The following is a 14,541-nucleotide window of genomic DNA, read 5'->3' on the forward strand; positions in this document are numbered from 1 at the left end:
TATTCAGTCTAATCGAACACTTGAGTAGTTCTCATCACTTATCTAACAAATTACCAAGATTGTCCTACAACAATCATTAGAGGTTGCCTTAAACCACTAATAATGATTAAGAGCACATTGCCTGAGATAACAAAATACTAGGGCCCATGAATCTGGGGCCCACTAAAGTATATATAAACAATTATGAGAATCTTAAGGTAAGACAAATGTTCATGCTCATTTAATACTCTTATTTATTGTTCTCAACTAAGACCTTACTTGAATATTATAGTATCTTTGCAAGTATCCCACCCTTTGAACTTCCAATAGTGAATCACAAAGAAAGAAAACCCCAAGGAAGAAGACATAAGAAAGAAAGTTATGTCTACTCCCGGTATAAAAGTTCATTTTTAAGAATTGCAATATATTTAATTTAATGTAAAAAATATTAAATTTATCAATACAATAATCATTACCAAAATTTTGAGGTGAAAATTTTAATTTTTTTTCTTATGATAAATTTATGACTTAATAAAATTAAATAATTGATCAATTTAAATAAATTTGAACATTAAAAAGTGTCTCTAACTCAGGTTAAGTGAGTATAACTCACCAATGTTATTCTTATATTAAATTTTAGATGAGCGAAAGGATTCAACTCACAAGAAAAAAAAAATGGATTCAACTAGTGCAATTGAAAATGAGAAGATCAAAATAAAAATAGAATTACATCCTTTCCACATATATATATATAGATCCAACCAATGCAATTGTTCAAAAGTAAAATTAAGCCAATATGTTTTTTTTTAAATAACAATAAATATTTTTACTAAAATAAAATCCATAATCATAACTACTATTTAATGTATAATTTTTTCATAATATATTATTAAATGAAAATATATAGCTAAGGTGAATTTTCATTTTTTTTTAAATTACAATTAAAATTTTTCATAAACCAATTTTGATCTCATAGATAATTAGATATGTTCAAAAACTAAAAAATTAATCAATAATTAATTAAAGCCTTGCAAGTTTCAACCTTCACTCCCCCTCGTATCATAGTAGGCGCAAACCAAAAGCTGAGTTGGTAGTAGTAGCTATGGCGAGCCCAGAAGAAGCAAAGCTCGAAACTTTCATGCAGTGGCTACAGGTTCGTTAACATGCTTAATAATTTGAAGCCAAAGGGCAACATATATTAGGCTTTTATGGTGAATATTCAATGGCGTCTTTTGCCAAGTTTTGAATTTTGATTTGGTCTTGAATTCAGGCAAATGGGGTGGAGCTACGAGGTTGCAAGATCAAGTGGTGTGGTTCCAAACGAGGGTTTGGCATCTTTTCTGATAAAGATGTTTGTGATGGTAATATCAATATGGATAGAGTTGTAGGAGTTGGTGTTATTGCTTGTTATTTGTTAGAGTATCACACTATAACTGACATTCTTATTGTTTGCTATTGGAAAGTGTGTGAGTTTTTGCTAATGCCCTTTTGTTAATACCTTAGAATATTGAAATTGAAAATACTGGTCTTGCTTTTGAAGCTTAAAAAGATGGGCATCTTCAGAAACATAATTTTTTTGAGATGCTAAGTGTTGTTATGTGAATGGTTATAATAGTTGTGTGCCTTGACCACTGAAACGAGAGAAAGTAATTTTGTTTTCTTTGTAAAACAGGGGTTATGTTGGTTGTTCCACTAGATTTAGCAATTACTCCAATGAGGGTGTTGCAAGATCCTCTTCTAGGACCAGCATGTAGAGCAATGTTTGAAGAAGGAGATGTAGACGACAGGTTATTAATGATGCTGTTACTGACTGTGGAGCGTTTGCGTAAAAATTCTCTATGGAAGCCGTATGTATGGTTGATTGTGTTTTACTTTGGGATTCAGATTTCAGATTGTGTTGTGAGTTCCAATTATGGAGTGGTTAAAAATAAATCAGGTACCTTGATATGCTACCAACCACTTTTGGAAATCCACTTTGGTTTAGTGATGATGAACTTCAAGAGCTAAGAGGAACAACATTATATCGTGCAACTGAATTGCAGGTTATTTTGTTATGTGACTATTTTTTCTTATACCATTTACCAGTTTAATTACAATTGTGCTTTTCTTGCTAATTTAAAGACATAGCATGATGGAAAAAAAATACTGGTTATCCCTATGTTGGCTTGTGTGTATTTGTTTCCCAGAATTTCAAAAAGTAGTTCATTTGTTCACGTGACTGCTCTGTTCTGAAGTTCTCATCTATGTTTTTTTAGTAGTAATGGTCAACTTGAATTAGTTGTTTGCAGTATATTTTCTCGCTAAATACTAAATACTTGAATGGCATTGAGGGAGCATGCACTAGATCCATATGAAAATTGCCTAGAAGTCAAACCTAATTTTCTAATGTGATCTCCATATTCCGTGATATAACAGATATCTAGATTTTCTTTTTGTGTGATTTGACCTTCCAGGTGAACATGTTTAGTTTGTTTTATAGTGTTTGAGATAGAACCAGATGTCAAATGTCAAATCTGGTATTAACTTCTGGCCTCCTTATTTAACAGTATATTTTATAACTGTCTTATCTTGCAGAAGAAAAGCCTGCTTTCTTTGTATGAATCTAAAGTGAAGGATATAGTGAAGAAACTTTTGACTCTTGATGGAAATTCAGAGATGTATGTGTTGGGTAAAATTGTATTTTTATGGATTAGTTTATGTTTTGAAGTGGTCAATTCATAATTGACGTAGTTTGACTCCTGTTGAAATTTGGATGTCTTATATTTTGGGCTAATTAATGCAGGATATACATCAATAACGTTATTTTGATTTTGGGATTGAGTCCTATCCCACACTAGTGAAATTATAATTTACTAGTTACTAGTTCACTACTTCACCTCATATGAAAACCATTATGGCATTAAGAATTAAATGTGGATATTTATACCATGTTAAATGTGCATCTGCTTTTCCTAATAAGTTCCATTCAAGACATTTCATTTAGATGTAAACCATCTGTTTAAAATACATATTTGCATTGCTTCTCTTCTGAGTTACCTTCTCAACTATCTTCAAACAGCCATTTTTACTTGTTAGCTAAATTTAAAATATATATTTATATTGCTTCTCTTCTGTCTGATCTGTTTTTTCAGTGAGGTGTGCTTTGAAGATTTCCTTTGGTATGTAGTTTACCTCTGGTAAATTTTTATTGGTTCAACTAAAATCCTTGGAGGTTGATAGTAGTCTTGCCTTCTTGCTAGGGCAAATTCAGTATTTTGGAGTCGTGCTTTGAACATTCCAATGCCTCATTCTTATGTATTTCCAGAAATGCAAGATGCTCAAGACATTTGCGATCCAGAAGCTGATGAAAAAAGTGGGTCCATCTTTTATTTTTCTCTCATTAATTTCCTATAAAACTCTCTCTTTTGTTGTGTGTCCAATCAAGAGGTCATCATTTACTTTCTCTCTGAATTTAAGAGGTTAAAATGGTATTAAAATAGGGAAGTTTATTGCAGGAAGCCAGATTGAGCAATCTGACAATCTGACCAAAGAAGGGACATGTAACCCAATGACAGGAGACACTGTTTGGGTTGAAGGTCTTGTCCCTGGCATTGACTTTTGTAACCATGGTAAATTGTTGCTTTAACCCTTGATATTTCACTTCCCCTGTACTTTCCTTTTCATTTCTTCATTGATTGTATTTTGATTGATCCCCTTTAAAAAAAAAACTGATATGAAACCCATTCTTAGACCTTCACCTAGCAGCTTATAAATTTTATTCAATTAATTTCTTGACATGATATAAAAAAATGAAATTCTCTATGATCAAACTGCTTAAATATCAATCCTTGTTGACATAATCAATCCTTGATTATGGCCACATGCTTTCTCAACACTTATGCGTGAAAAAAGCATAATAGATATTGATAAATTTCTGCATAGTTTGTTGATAGGACATATATTACCTTTATATATATGTCAGTTAGAATACAGAGCCTTGCTGTTTGTCTTGATTTTTGTATACTTTAAAAGGCTATTTTCCTTTGCATGTAATTTAAGCATTAAGCAAATGGTTTCTAAATAATTGGTGTTCCTCTTCTTTTTGTAGTGATAAGGGTATCATATATAGTTATATACAGTAAGTAATGGATCCTGATGGAAAGTTTGCTAATGGGAAGATAGCAAATATCTATTATTGTTTTGATAAATATAAAGATAAATGAACTATTTGTATCCATAAACATGTATTCCTAGCTTTGTGCCAGGATGAGTTATCTTCATGTCTTATATGCTAGATTTATCAAATGTCTAATGTGATTTTCCTTGATTACATGGCCAATCAGATCTGAAGCCAATAGCAACATGGGAAGTTGATGGAACTGGTTTAGCATCAGGAGTTCCTTTCTCCATGTATCTTATCTCTGGTAACATTCTTTTTTGTGACTCTTCAGTGTCTTTGTTAACATTCAAAAAAGTGTTTTTCTCATATCTACCTCTGCAGTTGTAGTAGTTTCTTTCAAATTTCTAATGTATTTTTTTTTTCTCTCCATCTAAATAGTTTCATAATGTGATATGTCATGAAACTGTTTCCCATTAATTCTATTGTTTTCTTGATTGCAAAGCTGCTCAAAGTCCCTTGCAGATTGATCAAGAAATCTACATTAGTTATGGAAACAAGGGAAATGAGGTACTTTATATTTTTCCATTGTTTAAAATAAATGAAACCATTTTCTTAGTTTATTTATTTTTTATTCTAGTTTACTTTTCTGTTTTATTTTTACCTTTCATTTTAAGCATCAATCTTTTAAGCTGCAAGCAGAGAGGCCTGCAAGGGGGAGATTTTTCATGTGGCCAACACTGGTGCAATGTCTCGTTAGCAGTTTATTCAATTTAACTGCAAAAGGTTTAATTGAACCAGATACATAATTGTCTTGTCAATAAACTGCAACAATGCATTGCACTGTAGATTTGGCCCTTTAACTTATTTGAGTTCGCTTGTGCTTATGAATATATAGATGCATATAAATTTTACAAAATACATGAGACAGAGTGGATCCACTATTCAGTTGAAGGTGGATGTATAAGTTACTTTGAAGCTTATTTCAAGTACTAATAATTCTTTCCTTATTTTTTCACTTGGTGCAGGAACTTCTGTATCTGTATGGTTTTGTTATTGATGATAACACTGATGACTATCTCATGGTAAAGGCTTATACTTGGACCTTGTGCACCGAGTAAAATTTCTCTTTATTCTTCAACATGTTATTCCCCATCTTAATTTTTCTTCTTAGCATAATTCAGTTTCTACTTTCAAGAAGCTTTATTGTGTTCATCTTTATAATTATGGCTACCACCCACCTTATTTGTTGCTGTGTGGCAGCTTGAATTTGTGGGAGAGTTTACTAAAAATATTTAGTAATATCTACCTGCTGTTTATTAATTTCTTGCGATAATTGCCCTGATAGTTTTGCAATTATAATCTCATTTCATACCGTGACAACACCTACTTAATTTTGTCTATGGCTTCTGCCTTTTCATTTATATTCTCTATCATGGTCCGTGTGATTCACGTGATCACAGTTGTTACAGATATAGACATGGCTTACTAACTTATCATTGTTGTTGAGTCCTCCAGGTCCACTATCCAGCAGAAGCAATTAATACAATTTCCTTCTCTGAGTCCAAAAACCAGCTTCTTGAAGTGCAGGTAAGCTAGTAAATTATCTACATCTTTGCCATTTTTAGAACTAGTAGAATATGATTTTTTTGGCTAACCTTACACCTTATTGTTCTAAAATTTCCACCTTCTGTAATTACACTTTCTGTTTCTGTGTTATGTTTGCAGAAGGCTGAATTGAGATGTCTTTTACCCAAAACTTCACTGGATAATGGATTTTTTCCGTTAAACACCCAAAACGGTGAAGAAAATAACAAGTCCAAAGCTGACCAAGTTTGCAACTATAGTTGGAGTGGTCAGCGCAAGATGCCATCTTATGTAAACAAGCTGGTGTTTCCTGAGAAATTTATGACTACTTTGAGAACCATAGCCATGCAAGAAGATGAGCTTTTCAAGGTTTCCTCAATGCTGGAAGAGGTTCAGTTTTTACTTTTCATATTTCCCTTGGAATGATAGACTATTAGCTCCTGCCTTTGTCACCGAAACAGTATTTTCTCTTTCTTTGGTTCGTTTTTCTGTCAAATTTTCCACATTTCCTACCCCTTCTATTAGTTAACTATTAAAGGTGAATTAATCTATCTGACATGTGATTCCGTGCTTTCCATCGTGGGAACAACGACAACCTCTTAACTTTGAAAGACAAAACAAAACTTGCTTTACCTACAGTTAATTTGCTTACAACTAGGTAATATTCAGACAGAATAATAAATGAAAACAACTGACTGTATAAGTCAATGTTGAACACGTGTCAATATAACTGTGTTATTGATGACAATTATCAAATACTGAACCAATCCATTGTAATGCAATGCATTTTCAAGATCAAATACAATTTACATGTTTTATTAATTATTTTATAATTTTCAACAAAACGTCATTAATGCATTAATAACTTTCATTTTTTGCTTTTATTTATTTTGGAAACCATTTACTTATATAACCATAGTTAGTACTAGTGAATTAAAGGTCAATTACAAGTCCTTCCTACCATTTTCCTTTGATTGTTGGCTGATTTTAAGCTGTGATAAAATGAGGTGAATTTATTACATTTAGCCAGAAGTTTAGAATCCTGAAGGTAAGTGATAAGCATTATATTCATTTGCATTGTTTATGTTCATGTTTGTATGAAGCTTGCTGGACCTGAAAGGGAGAGACAACTATCAGATACAGATGTCCAATCAGCAGTGTGGGAGGTCTGTGGTGATTCTGGAGCTTTACAATTGCTTGTCGATCTTCTTCGTGTGAAGTGAGTGCCAGGAATTACATAACCACAACTGTTGATAGGATCATGTTAACTATAATCTGAAATATTATTTTCCTGACTCCTAATCTACATGCGTGTGATTGCAACTTGATTTCTGCAAATGATTTTTGAATCTCTTTTTTATATTCAATTCATCATTTCATTTTTTGAGTGAATAAGGACATGCGGATACTAGAACACCAACATTGATATATCTTACGTGCAATGCCTAACTGATTTCACTGCATTCAAGGATGATGGATCTTGAAGAGAGTTCTGGAACAGAGGAAAATGACCTTGATTTGCTCAAGAAAGCCCTTATTATTGATAGCCATGAAGATAGCAAACAATGCCTGAGCAATTTAAGGTAGAAACTAGCTTACTTTACTATAGTGTTATTCATATACCTTAAATTATTAGGGATTACTCTGATACCTATATTTTTTCAAGGGTACAATTACCTGGACTGAGAAGTCCATCATTTATTTCTTGTTAATTATGTTTAATGGATTTTCAAAGATCATACTAAAATCTAAAACTATCAACCAACAAATATTTGACGAGTTGCATGTATTCTTCCATTGAAATTATATGTTTAACACTTGCGGTTACATACAAACCTGGTTTTGTTGAGTATGAAGTGACTGTTTATCTACAATTCATTTTCTCCCTTGTATTTTGCTCTTCACAACATAATAATTAGAAATCTGATAATAATGATTCTAAACTAAGGTGATTCGTAATTTTCAATCTCCAACATTGTACTAACACCTTTTCATCCTCTAACATTGTACTACCACATTTTCATTTTAAGTGTGGAAATATTGCTTCTATGTTCTAATAGATTTTGTTCTTTTCCCAAAAACTTCAGCCCAAAGGAAAATGACTCAGAGGAGCCAAAGTTGATGACTAGAAACAAGTGGTCTGCTATAGTATATAGGCGTGGCCAGAAGCAGCTAACTCGTTTATTCTTGAAAGAAGCAGAACATGCTTTGCAGTTATCTCTGAATGAAGAAGAGTTCACTTTTCCTTGTTAACTAATCACATTGTTTAGTCCTCTTCTTGTTCCTTGATCTTTAACCATTAGTATTTTGGTATTGGTTTGAGTCGTAGTTATTTCTTACTAGAGATCTTTAAGTCATATCTCTTTCATTTGTGCACTTAAAATCCAAGTGCCTATAAGTTCACTCGTCTTCATTTTGAGCAGTTCTTGCATAAGCTAAGTGCCTTATGAGAACAATTAATTAAAAACTTAGATACATTAAAATAATGGCAAACACTGTATTCATTAATTATGCCTATTGTAAACACTTTTCATAATTTCATTCAAGAATTGCTTTCATTTTTGTTCTACACCTTAGTAATTTTCATCAACTTACATAATTATTGGACGTGTTGTATAGCTCCAATTCTTCATGTGGAAAGAAGAGGCTGAAAACATTATGGGACGTGTTATTCTTACATCCTATATTTGGTTAGGTATCACGGTATGTCCTTAAAAATTAGAAGTGGGGTTTTATTTTTATGAAATATGATATGCTTTACACCAAGCTAGGAAACGTAATTTATTTGAATTTTGTTAATTATTTCTTCATTTTTTTAACTCGATTTAAAAGTAATAAATTTAGAAATGCGTAACTGCGGACCCTCACTGCTTGAGCAATAAAAAAATGTAATCAGCTAAAAGAAACATATTACTAAGTTATCTACGTAATTTGACAGTAATTAATTTTTTTAAACCATACTCATCAGGATTTAATTGTATATAAAAAAGTTCTTATATAAAAAATTTATACTTTGATGATCTTGATAAAGAAAGTTTAATTATTCATTCTTTATATTTGTAACATTTTTTTTATTTCGATTCCTATACCTAAAAAACTAACGTTTTAATCTCTACACATGTAGTTTTAATTTTGTTTGCTGTCAATCGTGTCACAACTACGTTAAGTAAAAATTGCCAGAAATTTGATGCTAAAGAGACATTTTCTGATAATTTAATAGCTTGCTAGAATATTTTCTTAGTGGCTTTATACTTTATGGTACCGATTTTTATTTTATGGTAGTGTTAACAAAATCAAAACATACTTTAATGAAAAAAAATCAAAGCAAAATTTAAAATACATTTAGAGACTCATATAGAGACTAAAACGTATAATTTTAAATATAAAGACTGAAATTAAAAATGCATGTATAAAAACTAAAACATCTAATTTTTAAATAAAAAGCCTAAAACGTAAAAATGAGCAAAGATAAAAACCAAATGAATATAGAAGTTTGTAAGTTCTCATTGTGTGATGCACGACTCTGGTTTTCTCTGTCTTGTCCCAAACCCAAAAGACATCTGTACTTAATTAAGCCTTCAATGTATCTGACGGGTGGGTGTTTGCCATTAAATTGATAATGAAAGGTATTTTTTGGTACAATATTTTTTTAGCTAACAAGTATTTTTTGGCACTTCGATAATGAAATTATGAAAGGTATCTTATGATAAATGAAATAAGGTTTGTGCCGTACAAATGTACAATCATGCATATTTTGAAATTTGAGTTGAGTTTTAAAAGTAAGTTAATAAAAAATATATTTGAGAAGACTATTTATAATTAAGTCATGTAAAATTTTTAAAATATTTAAAACTATGAAAATTTTATAATTAATTGAAAAAATAAGTTCAAAATCTTAAACTAACAGAAAAAATATAATAAAAGGATTAAGTTGCTTTTAAAAAGGATATGACTTAATTTAATATATGAATTTAATTTTAAAATAATTGATTATGAGTGTAAAATTAAAAGAAACAAATAACTATTTCAAAATATAAGAAATTGAAAATTAAAATAATTAACATACAAAATTTTGAACATAATTAATAGGTAAAAAAAATATATTGTATTAAATTTATATATCTTAAAAGAGAATCGAATAAAACATTATCTGGTTTGCTAGATATAGAATCGTATATGGAATTATGGACACATACATAAAATAATTTTGTTAACAAAACTAACATTTTCGATAAAATAAAACATAAAATTCAACTAAAAATATTGCCTAAGCAAGGTAGGATATTCAGAAAAATTAGCAACAGCTATGAACAAATACCAAGTTTAAGTGCATTCATAAGCTACCAAAAATATAAATATTAGGCTGGTTTTTTTAATCAGTATATTAGGCTGGTAATGGTTTAAATCAGCTACATTTATCCAAAAAGTGTTCTGAGATCCATTAAATTCAACTCTAGCTTTATCAACTCTCTAGTCCTGCCATAAGCTTAAGCAACCATCCCACTAAATAAGCCGAAGCTGCAGCTATGGCACCACAGAGAAGTGTGACAGCCGCAGAGAGCATGATGTTTTGGCCAGCAATCCTTGCCTTTGCCACCCCAAGAAGAGCAAGGGCAAGTGCAGAAACAATGCAAGCACTGAGAAACTTGACAGAGTCATTGTCAGTGAATGGTATGAGGATGATGAAAGAGAGCAAAGGAGTTGAGCCAAAGAGCATGAAGGATGCAAAGGTCACAAGGCCATTCCTCCAGGGCTTCACTTCTTGGTCTGCTGGCAGCATTCCCTTGTCTGCTACCATTCTTTGATCCACTAGAATGTCATTGTACTTTGTGAATATGTTCACAACCTTGCACCAAGTAACAAATTTCAGTTAAGTTTGGAACTTAGAATCAGTTTAGCTATAGGCCAAATAAATTTATAGTTAGATAAAAAAAATAACTTTTGAGTCTAGTAAAGTTTTGCTACAAATTTCTCTCACTAATCATTTAATTATATGAATATAAATAATAAATATACTGATAGTGTAAAAGTCTTTTATCATTATGATAAGTATATTGAGTACATTAATAGTCACAATTTCTGATAAAGTTTACATTTACAGTAGATGGTAATTTGGTTCCCAAATTTATACATTAGTTCCTGAAATTTAAAAAAGAAAAAAAATCCCTCAAAGTGTAAATCAACAATCACATTAATCCAATTTTTTTTTTATAAAAAAAAAGACTAAAATGACATTAAGCAGTTAAAATAAGAGACTTATTTGATATCCCAAGCACTTATTTAGCATTTTCCTTAAACTAATGTGACAGCCTACCACTTTGAGATTCTACTAAAGTGACTTTTTACTCATAGTTCATCTATGTTAAACTCTAATTTTATTCCAAACCAAATGGTATGCTTTTCTCATACAAACCATGGTTGCATCATTGTAGTCCATCCCTAGATTTTGATAGTGTTTGACCAACTCTGTTTGCTCTTTGTCCCTTTGGTTAATGACATCCCATTCTGTCACTCTCCTTTCCTCAATGATCACATCCTGCTCAGAGCTAGCAGACACAAAGTCCCCAAACCCCATTGATATTGCATCTGCCACTAGGTTTGAGACCCCAAGAACCAGCACATGCACTAACATTAATTCAAAGTGTAGCATGTAAGTTAAAATAACATTTACACCTCCATATAAAAGTATTCTATGTTTGTATCAATGGCATGACAATCAGTATCACTATTTCAGACAAACATGGTTTGACAAATACAAACATAGTGATAGTGATAAGAACCTTAGCCACATAACATATGCTCCATATAATTGGAAAGCCTAAAGTCTTAAAAATTCAAATCACATAATGTAATTTGTTGCGAAAAGGACAAGCTACAAGTACCTATCATACAATCTTAGCACTACAAATTAGTGGTGAAAAAGGCAAAAGGTGCAAGTACATGCAATTTCCTCGAGAACTTAAACATAGAGGTCTTTTATGCTCAACTATCTAACAAGGGAACACAGCTGACATTTGTATAAAAGAACTTCGTGAAAATGAAATTTAGAGAGAGAACGAAGAAGGGGTAATCAAGAATTTAGAGCATTTATGACTGTATGGTGTACTAATTACATTAGAATGTGATGAATTTTCAAGCAAAAACCAAACAAATTGATTATGAACAAATTTAGATTCGAGATATTTAAAAAGCAAACAAATTCATTGATTTCATTAAATATCAACCCTTAAAGATTAATTTTAAGCAGTCAAAAATAGAAAAAAAAACATTAAAAATATTTGTTATTGTAATGACACATTAAAAATCACAGGACCACTATGAATTAATACTTATAAGTTAACACAAACATGCATGTTTTTATTCAAGAAAAAATACTTCGACTATTTATAACTTTAAGAGAGGATATATAGAGTTAAAAAAAGGGAATGACAAACATTGTAATGAGTGTGATTCAATTGACAATGCCTTCTAAACTTGTGAGTGAGGAAAGTAAATATCAGTTGACAATACACAGGAAGAAAGAAAAAAACAACTTGTGAAGTAAGATTTGAATTTGATTCATGCAAAACACACTTTCAAAGAGGGGGTAAAGAATTTTAAGTGCGAGTTAAAAACATGATTGTAACTAAATTCCGGACTAGGCCCATGGTTACAATGATATTCAGTCTCCACAATATAAAAACCAGAAGTCTTATTAGTTACAATGATACAATAGAAAAAAATTGCAAAATATTCATTTGCCACAATATAAAAAATCCTAATTATATTTGATTAAATAAAATAAAAAAAGAAACAGAATGGCACATATACATACCAGAGGAACTAGTGCTAGCAGAGATGGAGGAAATGAGAGAAAAGCAAGTGATAATGGCATCAAGCCCTGCAAAAACCATGCTCTTCACATACTCTCCTTTCCAAGGCTCCTTTGGTCTCTCACTCTTCCTCTCTCCACCGTCCTCCGCAGCTGTCTGGAGGAGCCTTGTGGTGGTGCCACCACTGCTGCCACCTCTCTCACCCATTTACACTTAACACTTATTTTTATTGTTTATTATTTTTGGAACTTGGGTGGTGTTATAGTGGTAATTAAATTGTTTTAATTACTGTTCTTTTCCCTTTTCAGTTTTGACAACAGTGACTCATTCAGCTAAGGAAACTTCAAATTGGTGTGTCACTGTGCATGCAATTTCACAAACACGTAGCCAATGAGTGCAGTTCTTTTTTCACTGTAATAGGAGCATTGATTGACACGTTTTCATGATGATTCATCACCACATGGCCACCGTTTGACCTTCAACAACATTTCTCTTCTTATACAAACTAACAAATTAAACACAAACTTGTTATTTGGTTATAAGTATAAACTTATGATTGTAAAAGTTTGACTTGAATAAGAATAGAATCTCAAATTAATGCATAATTTTCTTAATAATTAATTTTTTTTATTTAGGAGACAAATCTTATTAAATAAAATTTATATACAGATAATACATATTGAAAATTTGTTCACAATACTAATTTTCATTACCAATTAAAATTAATTCTAAATTACAAATTAAAGTCTACAATTTCAAGTTTAAAAAAAAACATAAATATATTTAGTTATTTACCAAAATGTATTGTAAGTTACATGAAGTTAAAATAGAAAAAAAATTATCAAACCATTTTTATTGATCTTAATATGTTTTTCACACAATTACATATTAAGTTTTGAGGCTAAAGAGCACCATAAAATTTTTCACTTAATTTTTTTTGAAAGTTATTTTTTGCCGATTCATATTCATAGAATGAAGAAATAAATATAATACATTTACATGGAAATGAGTAAATTCTTACAAAATACATAAAAATTCAATTTTAATAAATTGATAATATATTTTTTTATACTATCATCTTGATTATAAATATATGAAACAGTTATTACTCCTTAATATAAGACAACATCTAAAAAAAATTAACAGTTCTTTTTATAATTTTTTTTTTCAATTTTTTAATCTCTACGAAGCATCTAATTTTTTCCATCATTTATCTATAAGTTTAATTGCATATTTTGCAACCAATTTTTTAATTTTTGAGAAATTTAATTTTAATAAATTAATTTGACCAATTTTATTCATTACTTTTTAAAAAACTTATGAATTACTTCAAATATAATTGTACATTTTACCCCTTCCTCCCCCAACTTACTTATTTTTTATAATTATTTATTCAACTTATTTTTTTGATAAATTTTATTATTTTTACTCCTAACTTTTACTCTTATTAATAAATAAATGATAAAAGATACATCAAACTAATTTGTTAGTAAAATTTACCAAAAATTTGAAATTAAAGATAAATACAATTAAATCTTATCTTTATCAAATACTTTAAGCATTTATGCTTTTTATTAATAGTAACTTAAAAAATACTCGAAGACCTGTGGTCTATATAATATAATATAAAATAAAATAAATACATTGTGAACACATATTAAACTAGACCAAAGGCCTCCTTTCATAATTTTCTGCATAACTTGGCAGAGTCCCCAACTCTTCATCACACAGTAGATTTTGCACCATTGCCCCTGGTGGTAGAAGAGGCTAAGACCCTCTTGGTCTTGGTGCTAGTGAATATGTTATCAAGCAACATCTTCAATGTATTCCCGATAGCTATGAGTAGTGCTCCACTCATCACATGCTGTTCTGCAACTTCTGTTAATTTTGTAAATATCACGTATGACAATAGCAATGCCACTACCTTTTTTCCCGTTGTTGACTGTGACAAATTCAATAAGGTAAGTTAGCACCACATTATTATGCCATTAAAATAAAAAATTAATAAACTAATAATTAATATTTAATGATAAAAAAAATTATATGATTAAAAAATTGAATTTTCCA

General features: G+C 30.5%; 2 protein-coding genes across 2 annotated transcripts; one reads left to right on the forward strand and one right to left on the reverse strand.

Annotated features, from left to right (window-relative positions):
• Positions 1-1,015: 1,015 nt before the first annotated feature.
• Positions 1,016-8,211, forward strand: LOC114395430. The gene is made up of 16 exons (XM_028357208.1): positions 1,016-1,132; positions 1,250-1,340; positions 1,652-1,826; positions 1,916-2,021; positions 2,554-2,636; positions 3,111-3,137; positions 3,219-3,331; positions 3,474-3,587; positions 4,302-4,382; positions 4,581-4,645; positions 5,104-5,160; positions 5,594-5,665; positions 5,804-6,052; positions 6,766-6,881; positions 7,132-7,245; positions 7,750-8,211. The coding sequence occupies exons 1-16, from the start codon at positions 1,082-1,084 to the stop codon at positions 7,913-7,915; spliced, it is 1,680 nt and encodes a 559-aa protein (XP_028213009.1). The 5' UTR covers positions 1,016-1,081; the 3' UTR covers positions 7,916-8,211.
• A 1,756-nt stretch (positions 8,212-9,967) lies between these two features.
• Positions 9,968-12,751, reverse strand: LOC114395988 (vacuolar iron transporter 1-like). The gene is made up of 3 exons (XM_028357868.1): positions 12,477-12,751; positions 11,076-11,287; positions 9,968-10,508 (listed from the first exon to the last, which is right to left on the reverse strand). The coding sequence occupies exons 1-3, from the start codon at positions 12,679-12,681 to the stop codon at positions 10,125-10,127; spliced, it is 801 nt and encodes a 266-aa protein (XP_028213669.1). The 5' UTR covers positions 12,682-12,751; the 3' UTR covers positions 9,968-10,124.
• Between the last annotated feature and the right edge of the window lie 1,790 nt (positions 12,752-14,541).

This window comes from Glycine soja, chromosome 18, assembly GCF_004193775.1.
Source record: "Glycine soja cultivar W05 chromosome 18, ASM419377v2, whole genome shotgun sequence".
Taxonomy (NCBI): Eukaryota; Viridiplantae; Streptophyta; class Magnoliopsida; order Fabales; family Fabaceae; genus Glycine; species Glycine soja.

Coding starts and splice junctions, on each gene's coding strand:
- LOC114395430 (XM_028357208.1), top strand. CDS start 1,082: ATGGCGAGCCCAGAAGAAGCAAAGCTCGAAACTTTCATGCAGTGGCTA. Junction 2,022..2,553: donor ATCGTGCAACTGAATTGCAG/GTTATTTTGTTA, acceptor CTTATCTTGCAG/AAGAAAAGCCTGCTTTCTTT. Junction 5,666..5,803: donor ACCAGCTTCTTGAAGTGCAG/GTAAGCTAGTAA, acceptor TTATGTTTGCAG/AAGGCTGAATTGAGATGTCT.
- LOC114395988 (XM_028357868.1), bottom strand. CDS start 12,681: ATGGGTGAGAGAGGTGGCAGCAGTGGTGGCACCACCACAAGGCTCCTC. Junction 11,288..12,476: donor TGCTAGCACTAGTTCCTCTG/GTATGTATATGT, acceptor AATTAATGTTAG/TGCATGTGCTGGTTCTTGGG. Junction 10,509..11,075: donor ACTACAATGATGCAACCATG/GTTTGTATGAGA, acceptor ACTTGGTGCAAG/GTTGTGAACATATTCACAAA.